Source organism: Puma concolor, chromosome B3, assembly GCF_028749965.1.
Source record: "Puma concolor isolate L17-30 chromosome B3, mPumCon1.1.hap2, whole genome shotgun sequence".
NCBI classification, from domain to species: Eukaryota; Metazoa; Chordata; class Mammalia; order Carnivora; family Felidae; genus Puma; species Puma concolor.
This window is the reverse complement of record NC_141672.1, coordinates 85,721,945-85,741,105: the sequence shown is the minus strand read 5'-3', so window position 1 is coordinate 85,741,105 and position 19,161 is coordinate 85,721,945. Positions and strand designations below refer to the sequence as shown.

General features: G+C 39.3%; 1 protein-coding gene across 2 annotated transcripts in view; it reads left to right on the top strand.

Moving 5' to 3' along the window:
• The window catches only part of FSIP1 (fibrous sheath interacting protein 1), a 199,896-nt gene that overhangs the window by 57,456 nt on the left and 123,279 nt on the right, over nt 1-19,161 (top strand). For both annotated transcript variants that reach the window (XM_086710334.1, XM_025919980.2), the window contains exon 10: nt 14,363-14,503. In XM_086710334.1, the coding sequence (XP_086566460.1) occupies nt 14,363-14,503 (141 nt within the window). The remainder of the gene's footprint in view (nt 1-14,362; nt 14,504-19,161) is intronic.

The following is a 19,161-nucleotide window of genomic DNA, read 5'->3' as shown; positions in this document are numbered from 1 at the left end:
TTATTTATTTTAGAGACAGAGCATGAACGGGGGAGGGTCAGAGAGAGGGAGACAAAGAATCCAAAACAGGCTCCAGGCTCTGAGCTGTCAGCACAGAGCCCGACGCGGGGCTCGAACTCAAGGACAGCGAGATCATGACCTGAGCCGAAGTCGGCCGCTTAACCGACTGAGCCACCCAGGTGCCCCAGTAATAATATTCTTTAGGGCTCTTTTATCTTTTACTATTTTTTATTAAAAAATTTTTTTTCTTTCCAACATTTTATTCAAATTCAAATTAATTAACATACAGTGTGGTATTGATTTCAGGAGTCGAATTTAATGATTCCTCACTTACATATTAGGGCTCTTTGAAAGGGTGGATGAGTCGATTTGTGTAAAGTGCTTACTTAGTGCGTGTCCGACACAAAACTCAACCAGTGATGTTATTGTTATAGTAATAAGTGACTTGGGGTGCCTGGGTGGCTCAGTCGGTTAAGTGTCCGACTCTTGATTTCGGCTCAGGTCATGATCTCACGGTTCATGGTATCGAGCCCCGCATCGGGCTCTGGGCCGACAGCATGGAGCCTGCTTGGGATTTTTTTCTTTCTCCCCCTGTCTCTCTGCCTTTCTCCCACTCTCTCTCTCCACATCTCAAAAAAATAAATAAACATTAAAAAAGATAATAAGTGACCTAAGGAACACATTTTCTTGTGGGAGGCACAGGATATACATAGTTAAATGTGGTACAAGACAGCATAGATAAGCACAATAGAAAGCTATAAAAGCAAAGTGCAGTGGGGTTCAGGGGAGAGAGAGAAAGCACATCCAGAAGGAATATCAGGAAAGTCTAGTTCCACAAGTGAGGGACACAAGGTGGAAAAGGAACTGGTAAATAAGGCAGAAGGAGTTAGAGGCCCAGAGAAGGCTGCCATGATACAGCATAACGTTGAAAATTGGTGGCCTGCAGGGCAAAGTTGATTCACATGTGGATTTCCTTTAGCCCACACAGGGTTCACAGTTTTTTTAGTCCATGTGTAAAAATTGGGTGAATTCGTATAGATATCTAAATGTCATCTAAATATCTAGTTTTTCTTGAGAAAATAGAACATCTGGCAACATCAGACCTGAATCCTTGCTTTGCCAACTGCAGAACTCATCCGAGTAGCAACTCCTGCTTTCCGTGGAGCACAAATTCTCCAGTTTGCCACAGTTTTCACGACTCCATATCGTATTGCTAGACCCTGAGGCCTACTGCACGCATTTAGGTTACTGATCCAGCCCCTGTAGAGGACATCAAAACATCTTTGAAAGCCTGCTTTCATAGGAGATACTGTGGTGGTTGACCTTGAATATTCAGATTTATGCAGCTTCACGTTTGACCTTAAAGCAGCTTGCAGGGTACTGGAGGATAGGTGTAGACCTAGAACAAGTTGTCGGATGACCGCACGGCAGAAGAAGTACCACAATATGGAAATGATCTTATGAAAAGTACAGGAAGTCTGTGGTAGCAGAGAAAGGAAAGGTTACTTTCTGAAGGCATGATGTTTAAAAAATTCCTTTGGGGGCGCCTGGGTGGCGCAGTCGGTTAAGCGTCCGACTTCAGCCAGGTCACGATCTCGCGGTCCGTGAGTTCGAGCCCCGCGTCAGGCTCTGGGCTGATGGCTCAGAGCCTGGAGCCTGTTTCCAATTCTGTGTCTCCCTCTCTCTCTGCCCCTCCCCCGTTCATGCTCTGTCTCTCTCTGTCCCGAAAATAAATAAACGTTGAAAAAAAAAATTTATAAAAAATTCCTTTGGAGATTTTTAAAAATTTCGGTCGAGAAAACAGTTTCCCAAACAAGTTGAAACACTCAGACTTTCTGACTTGTTGACTGTGGCAACTAATAAGGTGCGAAGTCGGTAGGCACATGAGCCGAGGATGATAAACGTACTTGAGTCAGAATAATTTGAGGGACTCCAGAAATGTGACTCAGAGCTTAAGGAAGTTGTTGTGAAAGGAGCAGTTAAGAAATCTTCTTCTCCTTTTGGGCTTGCTGATTAGGATATTCTCATAGGATACCTGGGCCTGGCTCTTAACTTTATGGCAGTATTTTAAAAGCAGAAGTTGGCTTTCACATGTCTGATTTCCTTAGTGTAAAACAAAGCACGTGGTCACCTTCAGAAGGAAGAATGGCGTATCACTGCTGTGGCTGTAATGTGAATAATATCACGTGGTTGCGGTTTTGACATCTGCTTCTTATTTTCATTTCATCTTAGCAGAAGAGAACGAATTGAAGCCATTTTTTCCTTACAATCTGTGGTTTAACTCTGCATACCTTTCCACATCCATCCCCTAACCCTCCAACAAATCAGTTAGTTTTTTCCTCATGTTGTAAATCCCACCATAAAATTGAGCGATGTTCTATAATTTGGTTACTGTATTTCTTATTTGTAGCTGTATTAGGTTCCAGCTTTCTCCAGAAATATCTAAGATATAGGAGTTCTGTAGGTATTCAGTTTCTTAAGTCCTTAGCAACTGGATTCAATAACAAATTCTGTTCAGTTTGGCTCTTGTAAAGAAGTGTAATTTATTCATGTTTCATGCAATCAGTCTTACTAAATCTAGAATTCCAGTTCATGCTTAGGTTTTTTTTTTTTTTTTTTCTGGTTGGGAGAAGGTCTTCAAAATTGTACTCATTTTAAGAGGCATTTCTTGGTTCTTTTTTTAAAAAATTTATTTAATTTTATATATTTTTAAATTTACATCCAGATTAGTTAGCATATAGTGCAACAATGATTTCAGGAGTAGATTCCTTAATGCCCCTTACCCGTTTAGCCCATCCCCCCTCCCACACCCCCTCCAGTAACCCTCTGTTTGTTCTCCATATTTATGAGTCTCTTCTGTTTTGTCCCATCCCCGTTTTTATAAGATTTTTGTTTCCCTTCCCTTATGTTCATCTGTTTTGTCTCTTAAAGTCCTCATATGAGTGAAGTCATATGATTTTTGTCTTTCTCTGACTAATTTCACTTAGCTTGATACCCTCCAGTTCCATCCACGTAGTTGCAGATGGCAAGATTTCATTCTTTTTGATTGCCGAGTAATACTCCATTGTATATATATGCCACATCTTCTTTATCCATTCATCCATCGATGGGCATTTGGGCTCTTTCCATACTTTGGCTATTGTTGATAGTGTTGCTATAAACATTGGGGTGCATGTGTCCCTTTGAAACAGCACACCTAAATCCTGGGGATAAATGCCTAGTAGTGTAATTGCTGGATCATAGGGTAGTACTATTTTTAGTTTTTTGAGGAACCTCTATACTGTTTTCCAGAGTGGCTGCACCAGCTTGCATTCCCAGGCATTTCTTTGTTCTTAAACCAACTGGTTTAATTGAATATAAAGGTCTTCCTTACATTTGTTTGTTTGTTTGTTTGTTTTTGTTCTTAAAATGTTGGTTCAGTTGTACACATTTTGGTAAGGCCAACAAGAAACTAACAAACATTTGATTGAGGAAAATTGTAGTTGTATTCATCTTATTTCTTACCAAAAGCATACTATTGTTGACAACAACAATTAACAGTTTTTTGTCTCTTCCTGTTTCAACATTAGCTAAAGCTGAAGAAATATAAAATGTAATCCTATAACATGTTTTATTGCTGAGTCCAGGGGTTTGCAGAGTTCAGGTAATGGCTATCTAGTCTACTTGATGTCAAATTACTTAATATGATGGTTGAGGGCAGGAATCTAGGAATTTTTTATGTATGCTAGTCACAAGCACAGAAGTCTTATTGACCATTGTGTCATTTCCAAAAACTATAGAAGCATGTCATAAGAGTATGGATTTCTCGATTGGGAAATGAACAAGAAATTACTTCAAATGTCCTTGCTAACTTGTCAAACATTTCCCAAATGAATCTGTGGAGTTCTTCTTACCACCTGTGTTTTACAGATTAAAGTTTATATTTATATTTTTTTAATTTTTCTGTGTTAAGTCTCCTGTGTAGTCAAGGTTTCTTTCATTTCATGGCAATATTCTAAAATGGTAAAAACAATTTGGCTGAAAGATTTTTTACCTACCTCTACTACTGCTAGGCAAATGACCCACCTGATGACAGAAAATAGCAATTGCTTTTGGAAAAAGATAGCTTTTGTTTGATAACACAGGGAAAGCTGGCTTTATTTAGGCAGGTTTGTATTTTTCTGTTTAGTTAGTTTCAAAGACCCCTGTTGGCTCAGTTAACACCACAGATATTTTTCTAAGGTTGAACCTAGAATATGTTGGCAATCAATTAGTCAAATCAATAAATAATGACCTCAAGGACAGTTCTCATTTTGTGGCTCCTTGGATATTCTGTGCATATCAGAGAGAGCTTTTATTGAACTGAATTTTACTTTTACTGAATAAAAACATTTCTGTATGCCTGAAAACCAGAAATGATATGGCTGGTCAGAGAATCTGCTCAAAACATTCCTACCATAGGAAATCAAGATATTTCCTTAAAAATTTTTTTAATGTTTATTTATGAAAGAGAGAGAGAGACACAGAGTGTGAGTTGGGGAGGGGGAGAAAGAGAGTGAGACCCAGAATTTGAAGCAGGCTCCAGGCTCCAAGCTGCCAGCACAGAGCCTAATGCGGGGCTCAAACCCACAAACCGTGAGATCATGACCTGAGCCGAAGTGAGATGCTTAACCGACTGAGCCAACCAGGCGCCCCAAGATATTTCCTGATGATCATGAAAATGCATAGTACTGGTTGGCACTTTGATTTGACAAGAGAACCTCTCCTGGTACCAACAGAGCTTCTTGAAAATGCCAGTGGGATTTTTGTTGCTGTTGTTAGAATCAATGATTATCTTTTTTTGCTCCCTGTTGGCCTATCTTTCACTGCTTGCTATCCTTCACATATTTGAACTATATGGTTATGCTATCAGATTACAACTGAGGAAGGCTGTTACATATCCTTGGATCTAACAGTAGAGAATTACAGAACTCATAAGATATGAGAGTTGGAAGAAAGTGTTTTGGAAGAACTTGAGACAGAAAGAGAAAGTGACTTGCTTAAAAGTATATAGCTGGTTATACCAGCAGAACTGGGGCTAAAACCTAACTTTTGGGCCAGTACCTTTGGGTACAGAGAGTCACATTGTCAGAGCAGAACAGAAATAGCCTTGCTAGAATAATATTTCTGTTTTCTTAAAAATAAAGTATGACTTCTGCTTATGAAATTAATATGTGTTTATTATAGAAAATTCAGGAGTTACAAAAACATCTAAGAAAAATAAGGTGAAAGAAACAAGATTTTTACCATCAAATTCAATTTCCTTTGAGTTTACTTCTCTGCAAACACACACACACACACACACACACACACACACACACACACACACATACACACACACACGGTATACCAGTTAGAATTTTGAGCAAGAAAGAGAAAACAGCCAGCTTGGATTTTGAAGATAAGTAAGTTAAGGAACTATTTATGGATTTAAAGGAGCCAATATGGGACGTTAGGACACATAGGGACTAGCAACAGTGGGTAGGGGAAGAAAAAGTATATTGGAACTTAGGGAGAGCTGGAGCTGTGGGAGAATGATAAACAAACATTTACAGTTTTGCCATCCAAAACTGTAATCACAGAAGGTGTAGGCAAAGGATTAACCAATCCTTCCCCCTTCATCATGAGAATTTGAGCTGTAGATAGCTTTCTAACTGCTTCCCTGGCAATACGATGAAAGTTGGAAGGTTAACAATGTTAGGAGGCAACTTTGCTCATGCTAAAGATGACCCAGGGATTGGGAGAATTATAAAGGCCTGGTGGAGAAGCTCTACTTTCAGTCTCACTTAGTGCAGCGTTTCTTGAGACTGGGCATGTCCCTGGCTGGGACACTGTGGGGGTGTGCCTGTGGGATCATTTCAAGAGATGGTGTTCTTATGAGATATATAGCTTTTGAGCCACGGTAGCTTCCTTGCCCTTGTACCTATACTGTCATGACACAGACTGTGGCAAAAACTCCCATTGACCAGGGGTACCTGACACTATCCTGCCGTGTTTCCTGTCCTATGTTCATCTAAGTAGACTAGCTCCACCTGTGGCCTCTGTCTTTGCACATGAATATTCAGTTGAATCTAAGATAATTCTCCTGATGGGCCCCTTAGGGATATTTTGCTGCCAAAACCTTAATGCCAGAGCAGGAAGGAAAAGGTGAAGATACTGCAAGCTCTCTTTTCTCCTGCTCTCCAGTTCATTGATTGAACCTACCCACAAGACAGCAGTCAAGGAGAAAGAGTCTGATTGGCCTAGCTTGAGTCAGGTGTTCTCCCATAGTTTGTTTATCATTCTCGTGTTGATGGACATTTGCCTATATGCCTAAAGCTGCTGTGAACATTTGTGTACAAGGCTTCAGTCATACATTTTCATTTCTCTTGGATAGAGTCACAGGAGTGGAACTATGGGTCATAGGAAAGACAAACACTGAATTCTTTAAGAAACTACCAAACAATTTTCCAAAGTGGTTGTACCATTGTATACTCCCATCAATAACACTTGAGAGTTCGTCTTGGTCCCTACCTTTCCAATATTTGGGTTTAACAAAATTTTTCATCTGGGCCATTTTTGTGACTGTGCAGTGATATCTGATTGTGATTTTAATTTACATTTCCCTGATTACTTAATGATGTATAGGACTTTTTCACGTGCTTATTTGTCATTCACGTGTCTTCTTTTATGAAGTATCCAAGTCGCTTTAAAGCTACACTATCTTTTTTAGTATTTATTCTTCCTTATTTTATTATTGAATTGTGTGAGTTCCTTACATATTTTGGATACAAGTCCTTTGACAGATTTGTGTGTTATAAATTTTACTCTCAGCCTGTGGATTGTCTTAATGGTGGCTTTGAATAAGCAAAATTTAAAATATAAATGAAGTCTGAATTAGAAATGTTTTTCTGTGTCTTTTCTTCGCATACCCAAAAACTAAAAATAAAATCATAGTTGTAGATTATTAAAATGCTGTCTCTTTAAAAAAAAGATTTCCATTTAAAAATGAAATCCAATTTGGATGTTTTTCATCTCACTATAATTTATAGACTGAATGTTTGTGTCCTCTCAAAATTCATATGTTGAAATCTGATCCCCAGTGTGATGGTACTTGGAGGTCAGGACTTTGGGATGTGATTAGGTCATAAGGGTGGAGCCGTCATGAAGGGGATTAGTGCCCTGATAAAAAAGACGTAGAGAGCTCTCTTGTCCCTTCTACCATGTGAGGACACAGCAAAGAAGATGGTCCTCTAGGAACCAGGAAGCAGGCCTTTATCAGACATCAAGTCTGCTGATGCCTTGATCTTGGAGAAATACATTTGTGTTGTTTATAAGCCACCTTCAATGTGGTCTTCTATAATAGCAACTCAGACGGACTAAGACACTGTGTATCCTACTTCATGGTAGATATATCTTTATAAAAGTTGATGAAATGCTGGATGCTTAAAGCTTCAGAGAGACCTAGGGGTGCCTGGGTGGCTTAGTCGGTTGAGCGTCTGACTTCGGCTCATTTCATGATCTCACGGTTCGTGAGTTCAAGCCCTGTGTCAGACTCTGTGCTGACAGCTTGGGTCCTGGAGCCTGCTTCAGATTCTGTGTCTCCCTCTCTCTCTACTCTTCCCCTGATCACACTCTGTCTCTCTGTCAAAAATAAATAAAGATTAAAAGAAATTTTTTTTTAAAAAAAAGCTGCAGAGAGACCTGTATACCATCTTTTCCAAATGCCTCCCTAACATTAGGTTTCATTCTTAAATATATTCCTGATAATAATTCAGCCTCTGGATGCTTCTAGAGATTGAGAGCTACCAGAAGTGTGTCCCCTTTTATGGAAAACAAAATGTAAAATAATCGCTTCTTGAAATTGAAATACTCTTTTAATAGTGTCCTCATTAGAACTTTATACAATATAGGGGCACCTGGGTGGCTCAGTCAGTTAGCTTCTGACTCTTGATTTCAGCTCAGGTCATGGTCTCACAGTTTGTGAGATTGAGTCCTGTGTCGTGTTGCGTTGACAGTATGGGGCCTTCTTGGGATTACCTCTAATCCTCTCTCTTTGTCCTATTCATAGCTCATGCTCTCTCTCTCTCTCTCTCTCAAAATAAATAAACTTAAAAAAATAACTTCACAAGATATAAATTTCATTGAAACATTAGTGTGAACAGAGTTCTGAGAACCAGATTACAGTTGACTTTTGAACAGTGCAGGGATGAGGGGTGCTGACACCCAATGCAGTGTAAAATCTGCGTTCTTACTTCTGACTTTCCATAAGCTTAACTACTGTTAACTGGAAACCCTACGGATAGTGTCAACAGTTGATTAACCCATATTTTGTATGCTATATGTATTATATACAGAATTCTTACAATAAAGAAAGATAAATAAAATTTTATTTAGGAAATCATAAGAGAAAATACATTTATTTATTTATTTTTTAATATATGAAATTTATCGTCAAATTGGTTTCCATACAACACCCAGTGCTCATCCCGAAAGATGCCCTCTTCAATACCCATCACCTACCCTTCCCTCCCTCCTACCCCCCCATCAACCCTCAGTTTGTTCTCAGTTTTTAAGAGTCTCTTATGCTTTGGCTCTCTCCCACTCTAACCTCTTTTTTTTTTTTCCTTCCCCTCCCCCATGGGTTCCTGTTAAGTTTCTCAGGATCCACATAAGAGTGAAAACATATTGTATCTGTCTTTCTCTGTATGGCTTATTTCACTTAGCATCATACTCTCTAGTTCCATCCACGTTGCTACAAAAGGCCAGATTTCATTCTTTCTCATTGCCACGTAGTACTCCATTGTGTATATAAACCACAATTTCTTTATCCATTCATTGGTTGATGGACATTTAGGCTCTTTCCACAATTTGGCTATTGTTGAGAGTGCTGCTATAAACATTGGGGTACAAGTGCCCCTATGCATCAGTACTCCTGTATCCCTTGGGTAAATTACTAGCAGTGCTACTGCTGGGTCATAGGGTAGGTGTATTTTTAATTTTTTGAGGAACCTCCACACTGTTTTCCAGAGTGGCTGCCCCAGTTTGCATTCCCACCAACAGTGCAAGAGGGTTCCCGTTTCTCCACATCCTCTCCAGCATCTATAGTCTCCTGATTTGTTCCTGTTAGCCACTCTGACTGGCGTGAGGTGATATCTGAGTGTGGTTTTGATTTGTATTTCCCTGATGAGGAGCGACGTTGAGCATCTTTCATGTGCCTGTGGGCCATCCGGATGTCTTCTTTAGAGAAATGTCTATTCATGTTTTCTGCCCATTTCTTCACTGGGTTATTTGTTATTCGGGTGTGGAGTTTGGTGAGCTCTTTATAGATTTTGGATACTAGCCCTTTGTCCGATATGTCATTTGCAAATATCTTTTCCCATTCTGTTGGTTGCCTTTTAGTTTTGTTGATTGTTTCCTTTGCTGTGCAGAAGCTTTTTATCTTCATGAGGTCCCAATAGTTCATTTTTGCTTTTAATTCCCTTGCCTTTGGGGATGTGTCAAGTAAGAAATAGCTGCGGCTGAGGTCAGAGAGGTCTTTTCTTGCTTTCTCCTCTAGGGATTTGATGATTTCCTGTCTCACATTCAGGTCCTTTATCCATTTTGAGTTTATTTTTGTGAATGGTGTAAGAAAATGGTCTAGTTTCATTCTTCTGCATGTTGCTGTCCAGTTCTCCCAGCACCATTTGTTAAAGAGACTGTCTTTTTTCCATTGGATATTCTTTCCTGATTTGTCAAAGATTAGTTGGCCATACTTTTGTAGGTCTAGTTCTGGAGTTTCTATTCTATTCCACTGGTCTATGTGTCTGTGTTTGTGCCAATACCATGCTGTCTTGATGATGACAGCTTTGTAGTAGAGGCTAAAGTCTGGGATTGTGATGCCTCCTGCTTTGGTCTTCTTCTGCAAAATTACTTTGGCTATCCAGGGCCTTTTGTGGTTCCATATGAATTTTAGGATTGCTTGTTCTAGTTTCGAGAAGAATGCTGGTGCAATTTTGATTGGCATTGCATTGAATGTGTAGGTAGCTTTGGGTAGTATTGACATTTTAACAATATTTATTCTTCCAACCCATGAGCACGGAATGTTTTTCCATTTCTTTATATCTTCTTCAATTTCCTTTATAAGCTTTCTATAGTTTTAAGCATACAGATCTTTTACATCTTTGGTTAGATTTATTCCTAGGTATTTTATGCTTCTTGGTGCAATTGTGAATGGGATCAGTTTCTTTATTTGTCTTTCTGTTGCTTCATTATTAGTGTATAAGAATGCAACTGATTTCTGTACATTGATTTTGTATCCTGCAACTTTTCTGAATTCATGTATCAGTTCTAGCAGACTTTTGGTGGAGTCTATCGGATTTTCCATGTATAATATCATGTCATCTGCAAAAGTGAAAGCTTGACTTCATCTTTGCCAATTTTGATGCCTTTGATTTCCTTTTGTTGTCTGATTGCTGATGCTAGCACTTCCAACACTATGTTAACCAACAGCGGTGAGAGTGGACATCCCTGTCATGTTCCTGATCTCAGGGGGAAAGCTCTCAGTTTTTCCCCATTGAGGATGATGTTAGCTGTGGGCTTTTCATAAATGGCTTTTATGATGTTTAAGTATGTTCCTTCTATCCCGACTTTCTCAAGGGTTTTTATTAAGAAAGGATGCTGAATTTTGTCAAATGCTTTTTCTGCATTGATTGACAGGATCATATGGTTCTTATCTTTTCTTTATTAATGTGATGTAGCACGTTGATTGATTTGTGAATGTTGAACCAGCCCTGCAGCCCAGGAATGAATCCCACTTGATTGTTGTGAATAATTCTTTTTATATGCTGTTGAATTCAATTTGCTAGTATCTTCTTGAGAATTTTTGCATCCGTATTCATCAGGGATATTGGCCTGTAGTTCTCTTTTTTCACTGGGTCTCTGTCTGGTTTAGGAATCAAAGTAATACTGGCTTCATAGAATGAGTCTAGAAGTTTTCCTTCCCTTTTTATTTTTTGGAATAGCTTGAGAAGGATAGGTATTATCTCTGCTTTAAACGTCTGGTAGAATTCCCCAGGGAAGCCATCTGGTCTTGGACTCTTATTTTTTGGGGGATTTTTGATAACTGGTTCAATTTCTTCGCTGGTTATGGGTCTGTTCAAGCTTTCTATTTCCTCCTATTTGAGTTTTGGAAGTGTGTGGGTGTTTAGGAATTTGTCCATTTCTTCCAGGTTGTCCAGTTTGTTGGCATATAATTTTTCATAGTATTCCCTGACAATTGCTTGTATTTCTGAGGGATTGGTTGTAATAAGTCCATTTTCATTCATGATTTTATCTATTTGGGTCATCTCCCTTTTCTTTTTGAGAAGCCTGGCTAGAGGTTTATCAATTTTATTTATTTTTTCAAAACACCAACTCTTGGTTTCATTGATCTGTTCTACAGTTTTTTTAGATTCTATATTGTTTATTTCTGATCTGATCTTTACTATTTCTCTTCTTCTGCTGGGTTTGGGGTGTCTTTGCTGCTCTGCTTCTATTTCCTTTAGGTGTGCTGTTAGATTTTGTATTTGGGATTTTTCTTGTTTCTTGAGATAGGCCTGGATTGCAATGTATTTTCCTCTCAGGACTGCCTTCGCTGCATCCCAAAGCGTTTGGATTGTTGTATTGTCATTTTCGTTTGTTTCCATATAGAAAATACATTTATTTATAGCACCGTACTGTTTATTGAAAAATAATCTGTGTGAAAGTGGACCTATGTGGTTCAAACTCATGTTGTCCAAGGGTCAGCTGTACAGTCTATTGGTCAGTGCTTATACAGCTTCAGGGTTATAGTTTGTGTTGGGATACAGAGTAGGATTAGTCATGGTCCCTGTCTGAGCAGTGACAGTGTGGTAACTGCGACGAGGGAACATGTGACATGACCCAGAGAATAACTGCCCTTCCTAAGTGTGTTAGGGAACATTTTATAGGGGAAATATATTTGTGCTCAAAAAGAGTTGGAGTCTTCATGAGGAGCTGGAGGAAAGGGGCATGGAGTAGTGGAGAACTCGTAGTAGTGAGTATTGCCATGGTTTTGGGTCTGAGACCCAAGCAGTGGGAAACGAGGCTGAAGAGCTAGTCAGGATACAGACCAGGAGTGATCGAGGACTTTGCTCAGTGGCTTTGCTCCGTGCCATCTCTGCACAGGGTGGAGTGAATGGGAGACTGGTGGCCCTCAGATCAGTTAAGAGGCTCAAGCTAAGTAGATAGTTCTCAAATTTTCAAGTAGCTGTATTCAGGCTGTCAGTCCCCTATTGAATCAGAATCTCCAGTGTGGAGGCTGGGCCTTTGAAAGTTTTCCCAGGCTCTGTGGGTGAGTCTGAAGGCCACTGGAGTTTGAAAACCACGGTTTAGGTGAATGATGAGGCAGTAAGAGAGGAGGGCCTTAATTAAGAGGTATTAGGAAGCGAGATGGTGACCCTTCAAGAAAAATTGAAGTTAATGAGACATTTATCCCAGAGGCTAAATATTTTTAGCTTCCAAAAAAATTATACTTTTCCCATCATTATTTTTAAAAAACGGAATTTGTAATAAAATTTTTTTAAAAAACGGAATTTGTAATAAAATAGTATGGGATTATATTGATTTTGAGGAACATTTAATGATATAGAAAAATAATCGATTTGTATTGATAAGTGAAAAAATTCAAATTGAAAATGACAATACGGTGTGATCCAAGTTCTATGAAAAAGAAGCAGTCACAAAAAAAAATATGCTAAGTAACCGTTAATTCAAAGTACATAACAGGGCACCTGGGTGACTCAGTCAGCTGAGTGTCTGACTTTTGATTTCGGCTCAGGTCATGATCCCAGGGTTGTCAGATCAAGCTCTGCATTGGGCTCTGTGCTGAGCATGGAGCCTGCTTAAGATTCTCTCTCTCTTTCTCTGCCCCTCTCCCCTGCTTGTGCTCTTTCTAAAAAAATAAAAAATAAAAAACTAACAAAACAAGTTACAAATTATTTAGAGCTAAAAAGTAGTGACAATGTCACATACTAAAATCACATGATATAAAGTTTAGGTAGAGGGTAAAGTGTAGTTTTAAATGTACTTTTCTTCTTAAAATGAAACTGTATTATTTGAATTTTCTGTTTCATTTATGAATCGCTAATTAACAAAGTCCCTGACATTCAGTGTCTTAAGAATGTTCCAGCTTCATCTTAGGTTAACTGGAGAGAGTGCTGCTCCTATCTCTTCAATAGAAAATGGCAGGTAATCTGCATAATCAATTGGTTTTCATCACAGAGCTGAGGTCCCAAGGCACCAAAATAACCCCAAATACAAGAAATGCAAACATCTTCAAGGAGACACTGGTTACAAGTACTTCTTACTTGGGGTAGATAATGGGCATGATACAAGCTCTGTAAGGGATGAGAGTGTTGGAGGGTTCTGGTTTGAGTAACTTCAAACACGACATTTATGACATTATGTCAGTTACCTGCATGGCAGCACAGAGTAGGAGATCTGTGGAGAAAAGATAGGAAGTGAAGTTATAGATACAAAGCCAACTTCCTCTCAAATACCCATTTTTATACCCATTAATTTTGAAAGATTATGGTTCTGTCCATTCAAATATTGCTGATAATAGTGAACTACTTCCATTATTTAATCTTTATTCCTTTCAGAGGACATATTTAACTCATATTTGTTAGCCACTAAGATTTGTTGCATACCTACTACCTACTGTGATGACTTTGGGGCCGAATGTTATTATCATTTTGCAGATGCTAAAACTGAAGTTCAGACAGGTTAGTTGATTTCCCTAAAGCCATCTTAGTCAGGAGCCAGGTAGAGCCAGGATTCAAAACTCCTGACTTTGCCCATTCCAGTTCACTAAGTAAACATCTGCCTCTCATAGTATGGATAGGCAGGATTTTTTTTCTCTTGTTATTTATGAACTTGGAGTCCAGAGCAAGTGTGATTTGCCCAAGATCTTGGGCTGATATGTATAGAGCAGGGACCAGAGCCCAGGTTGCTGCTTCCTGGCCACTTCTCTTTTCACTCTAACTTCTTGATTTCTAAATGATTGAGTTTATTTTCCTACTTGTTTTATGTATAGTTGGACCCTTCTCCTTCAAAGAGGAAGAGTTTAGGGAATTATAAATATAATTTGTTTTAAAAGTAGGTTCCATGCCCAGTGCAGGGCTTGAACTCATGACCCTGAATCATGACCCAAGAGTCAGACACTCCACCAGCTGAGCTACCCAGGTACCTCTGAATATCATTTTGAAGGGAAGAAATATTGTTTGAGAAGCAAAGCCAAACCTTTAAAGTTCATTTGCTTTGGGGCGGCATGTAATGGTACATTTCCAGCCTGTGTGTGAATTTTTTTTTTTTTTTTTTTGATTAGGAACCTGACCTTAATGATGATGATAAAAATATGGAAATAACTCCAGGAGAAAAGGTACTTCGGAACACCAAAGAGCAACGGGATCAGCAAAACCGGCTGAGAGAGATAGATGACAAACTGAGAAAGATGAAGGAAAATGTGGTAAGTCTTCTTTATTTAAAGTTTAACTGTAACCAATGATTGTATTTAAAAAAGCCTCCAGTTTCCTTTGACTGTTTATGACTGGTTTTATGTGTTACGTCCATCGAGGAAACTGACATGGGAATATGTCAGTAAGAATTTGAATAAAAGCTAAAAATATGATTCGTAGAACTTAAAGTAATATTATACTTACTTTATGTGATATAATAAATCTGTGAAATCCTATCTGAAGTCAGAATGATGATCCATATGCCTAATATTCTGTGCCTGACAGTGACATAAATTTTTTTTAATGGAAAAATCTGGTAGTTATTCTCCACAAAATCATCTCTATATATCGAACTTATGCCTTAAGTAGTCCCACTTTTTGTTCATAATTCATAATATATTATTACTCAGTTTTAATTCATTCTAAATCCTTCGTGTGCCTATTTCATGTTTTAATTGATTGTCATTGAAAGACATACCACTGCGGGTGAGAGAAAGCTCTTAAATTAGCATAATTGTGAGTTGGTTGATATTCTGAACCCATAGAAATGCTCCATAATATTCTGATTTTGCAGCTACCTGTAGTATGCTTCCACCTGGATACTTGCTTTTACCTAAAATTAAACATGACAAGGCTAAACTTGTGATTCCACCTACATCCTCTCTCCCAGGGCTGGTCTTGTCCTAATTGCCAGCAGTACCTACTTTCTGTCTCCTACTAAATCCTGTTATCTTGGGTGATCTTCAAGCCTCATTAAGTTTTAACCAGTATGTCTAATTTGCTGTCATATCTTGCCGCAGTTCTTTATGACTCTTTGGAATCTTCTCTTTTTTTTTTGTCCTTTCTTGTATCACCCTTCTGTCAGCACTGTCCCCTCCTGTCTAGCCGCTTAACCCTGGTCAGTCTCTTCTCTTATTATTTTATTTTATATGCTGTTCCATGGGAGTGAGCGTCAGGTAAGTGATTTTGATTCCATTCTGATCTCCTTAGAGCTCTCCAAGAGTGTGGCCCGGTCCTGACTGAGATTCTTCACCCCTAATGACCGTGTCCTGCTGAATTGCTCTTAACCTTTTGCCAGCCATGGACAGCTTCACTGACTCTCAGCCTAAAGGACAGCTAGGTCTACCTAATGAGAGTCAGGCAACAGATCTAAGGGGAATACATGCATTGTGCTTCTCTTTAGAATTCATTTTTGTTTACTCTTCATGGGAAATTAAATGGGAATTATGTTTCAGGGAGACCTTCATTTTTATTTTCTGAGGGTTTTTTTTTTTTTTCTCCTTGAATCTATTGATACGGGGAGGAAGTGGAAGAGGTAAGAATGGTTAGGGAGTGTAAAGAGGCTCTTGGCCAATAGTTGTGGTGGTAGTGATAGGGCATTGCAAACCGGATGCGGTAAGTAAAATGTTTGTGGTTTGACTCATTTTGAAAATGGTTGGCACTTCTCACCCCATGCCTGCCAATCCATAGCAGGCAAAGCCTGTCATTCTCCCTAATTCAGTTCTCCTGATTTCTCACCATTTGTCTTATGCCTTGGACTTGTATCCATTATTTTCTACCACGTCTCTATTATTATTTAATTTTTGACTCAAAACCTGGGTCCTTTAGGAAATCTTGTATATTTTTCCAGTGTCATATGAAGGTTGGATAGATTTACAGAAGTATGATCAATACTAAGAGTTAGTCATTATCTAAGTGGAAAAGAATCATATGTAAGTAGAGAAGAACAACGACTGTGGGCCTACAGTGGCAGGCACCGTTCCAAGTACTTTGTAACTTATTAACTTACCTAGTCTTTATAACCACTCTGTGAGGTAAACACTACTATCCTCGTTTTCCAGACAAGGAAATAGAGACGTGGAGAGGTTGAGTAACTTCCTCAAGCATATGTAGCTACTGAGGAAGAGACAGGATTGAAATGATTAACTTTCAACTTTATTGTTTTACAGTCAACACTTTGAGAAACTTGTGTGATAAAGGCATATGAGTGTTGGCATATGAGTCTTTATGTTTTGACTGCTTAGAGTTTCACAATATCCTATGGATCACGTTGTGTACCACATGTGTGTCCTTTTCAGGGAACATACTATGTCTGTTTAAAACTCTGTGGGGGCGCCTGGGTGGCTCAGTTGGCTAAGCGTCCGACTTCGGCTCAGGTCACGATCTCACAGCCCGTGAGTTCGAGCCCCGCGTCAGGCTCTGGGCTGATGGCTCAGAGCCTGGAGCCTGCTTCCGATTCTGTGTCTCTCTCTCTCTCTGCCCCTCCCCCGTTCATGCTCTGTCTCTCTCTGTCTCAAAAATAAATAAACGTTAAAAAAAAAAAAATTTAAAAAAAAACTCTGTGAAGCTCATTGCACCTCATAGACTTCTGGGTACTTTGTGGATTGGGAATCTGGAGACCTGACTCCTTGTTTCAGAGTTGTCAGGGGCCTACTCCGTCACCTTGAAGAAGTCACTTAGTCTCTTGAAGACTTGGTTTTCTTACTTTAAAATCAAGAGAGTAGGGCTAGATGACCTTCTGCCTGTGAATGTTGGCATATTTGGGGTAAGAAATGATGTCATTTATAACATGTAAAGCTTAGTGTGTGTGCTTCCTGATTGTTCAGTAGTAATTGGTTTAAATATTCTATTGAAAGTTACTTTTGGAAGTTTAGTAACACTTTTTGGGAGAATGTGAGATTGTCTTTCATATGTATAAAAAAAGTTAGCTTGCTACCTATAGAGCAAAGAATATGTTGTCTGTATGATAGCTTCCGGAAACGGCTAATTTTACAGTTTTGTCTTCTTCTTCCTATTACAAGAGAACATTGTTTCAGGATCACTGATTTGGGTGAAAGCAGTAATCTGTGGACATTGAATTGGTGATTTATGGGTAAAGGCCATATTCGATTTTAGGGATGAACTGGGAAAAGAGTGAGGAAAAGGGCAATGTGGAGCCCTGGGGGTAGTCCTGGAACCACCTGAATCCTAGGTTTGATCTGTCAGCAAGGGCTGGAAAAATGACTTAATTCCGTGTTTCAGGTGGTAGGCTGAGGCTGCAAATGCACATTCGCTTCGGTCAAGCTTAGTCGAGGCAGTGGGATTTGGCTAAGCCTGAAGGTGGTAGTAGTTGTATTGGTGTCACTGGATCTTGCTATTAGGAGCTGTTAGGAGCGAGGAAAAGTAGGCACGATGACATGGCAGATGGGGATTGTGCTGAGCCACTTACTTCTCGCCTGGTGGGCTCCAGTGGGGTTGGGAGTATTGGCTTCGACCATGGATGAGAGTTCCTCTGTCAAGCTGACTCCTTGTATGGAGATGATTTGAGATGATAGCATCAAGAGAAAATGAAAATAGCTATATTCGTAGAACAGGCCATACAAGACAGATCCCACAGACAACCTCTCCGTCATTTGCATACAGTGGTATGTGGTACCTGTCCCCTGATTTTCCCACTAGCTCAGAGAGTCACTCTGTGTTCTTTTAGGTACCATACGGGCTTCTTTGCCCATTGACTCTTTCCAACCCAGTCTGCTCTATATTACCTCCCTGCATTGTAGTTTTGTTATGTAAGCTTCTATACATGGGACATAGTGGTTAAGAGCCATACACTGGAGCAGCCTGCTTGGGTTTGGATCTCAACTCTGTACTTAGTAGCTGTGTGACCTTGGACAGGTATTTTGACCTCTCTGTGCTTTAGTTCTTTGATCTGTAGAATGGGATAGTTATCCCCTTTATAGGTTGTTATGAAGATTAAATTAGTTAGCATGTATATAAAGTGCTCCGAACAGGGCTTGGCACGTCTTAAGTGCTATCTAAATGTTTATTATTAGTATTGTTATTTTTATTATTAACATTATTAAGATGGCATTTACATATGCTTGTTTCTATGATAACAAAGGGAAGGATATAGCAGAGAGGATGAAATTGAAGATGGAGGTAAGCCTTAGAATCAAGGGGCGCCTGGGTGGCTCAGTCGGGTAAGTGTCCAACTTCAGCTCAGGTGACGATCTCGCAGTTTGTGAGTTCGAGCCCCACATCAGGCTCTGTGCTGACAGCTCAGAGCCTGAAGCCTGCTTCGGATTCTGTGTCTCCCTCTTTCTTTGCCCCTCCCCACTCACTTTATCTCTCTCAAAAATAAACATTAAAAAAACTTTAAAAAAAAGAAAAAATAAAAATTAAAAAAAATTTGTTTGAATTCCAATGCAGTTAATATACAGTGTTATATTAGTTTCAGGTGTACAATATAGTGATTCAGCACTTCCATACGCCACCCAGAGCGCATCACGACAAGTGCACTCCTTAACCGCCATCACCTATTTCACCCATCTCCCTACCTACCTCCCCGCTGGTAGCTGTCAGTTTGTTCTCTATAGTTAAGAGTCTGTTTCCTGGTTTGTCTCTCTTTTCAATCCTTTGCTTATTTGTTTTGCTTATTTGTTTTGTTTCTTAACTTGTTTTGTTCACATGTGAGTGAAGTCATATGGTACTTGGCTTTCTGGGACTGATTTATCTTGCTTAGCATTATATTCTCTGGCTCCACCCGTATTGTTGAAAATGGCAAAATTTCGTTCTTTTTTTTTTATGGCCCAATAATGCTCCATTGTGTCTATATATATATACACCACATCTTCTTTATCCATTCTTCTATCGATGGATACTTGGACTTCTTCCATAATTTGGCTATAAG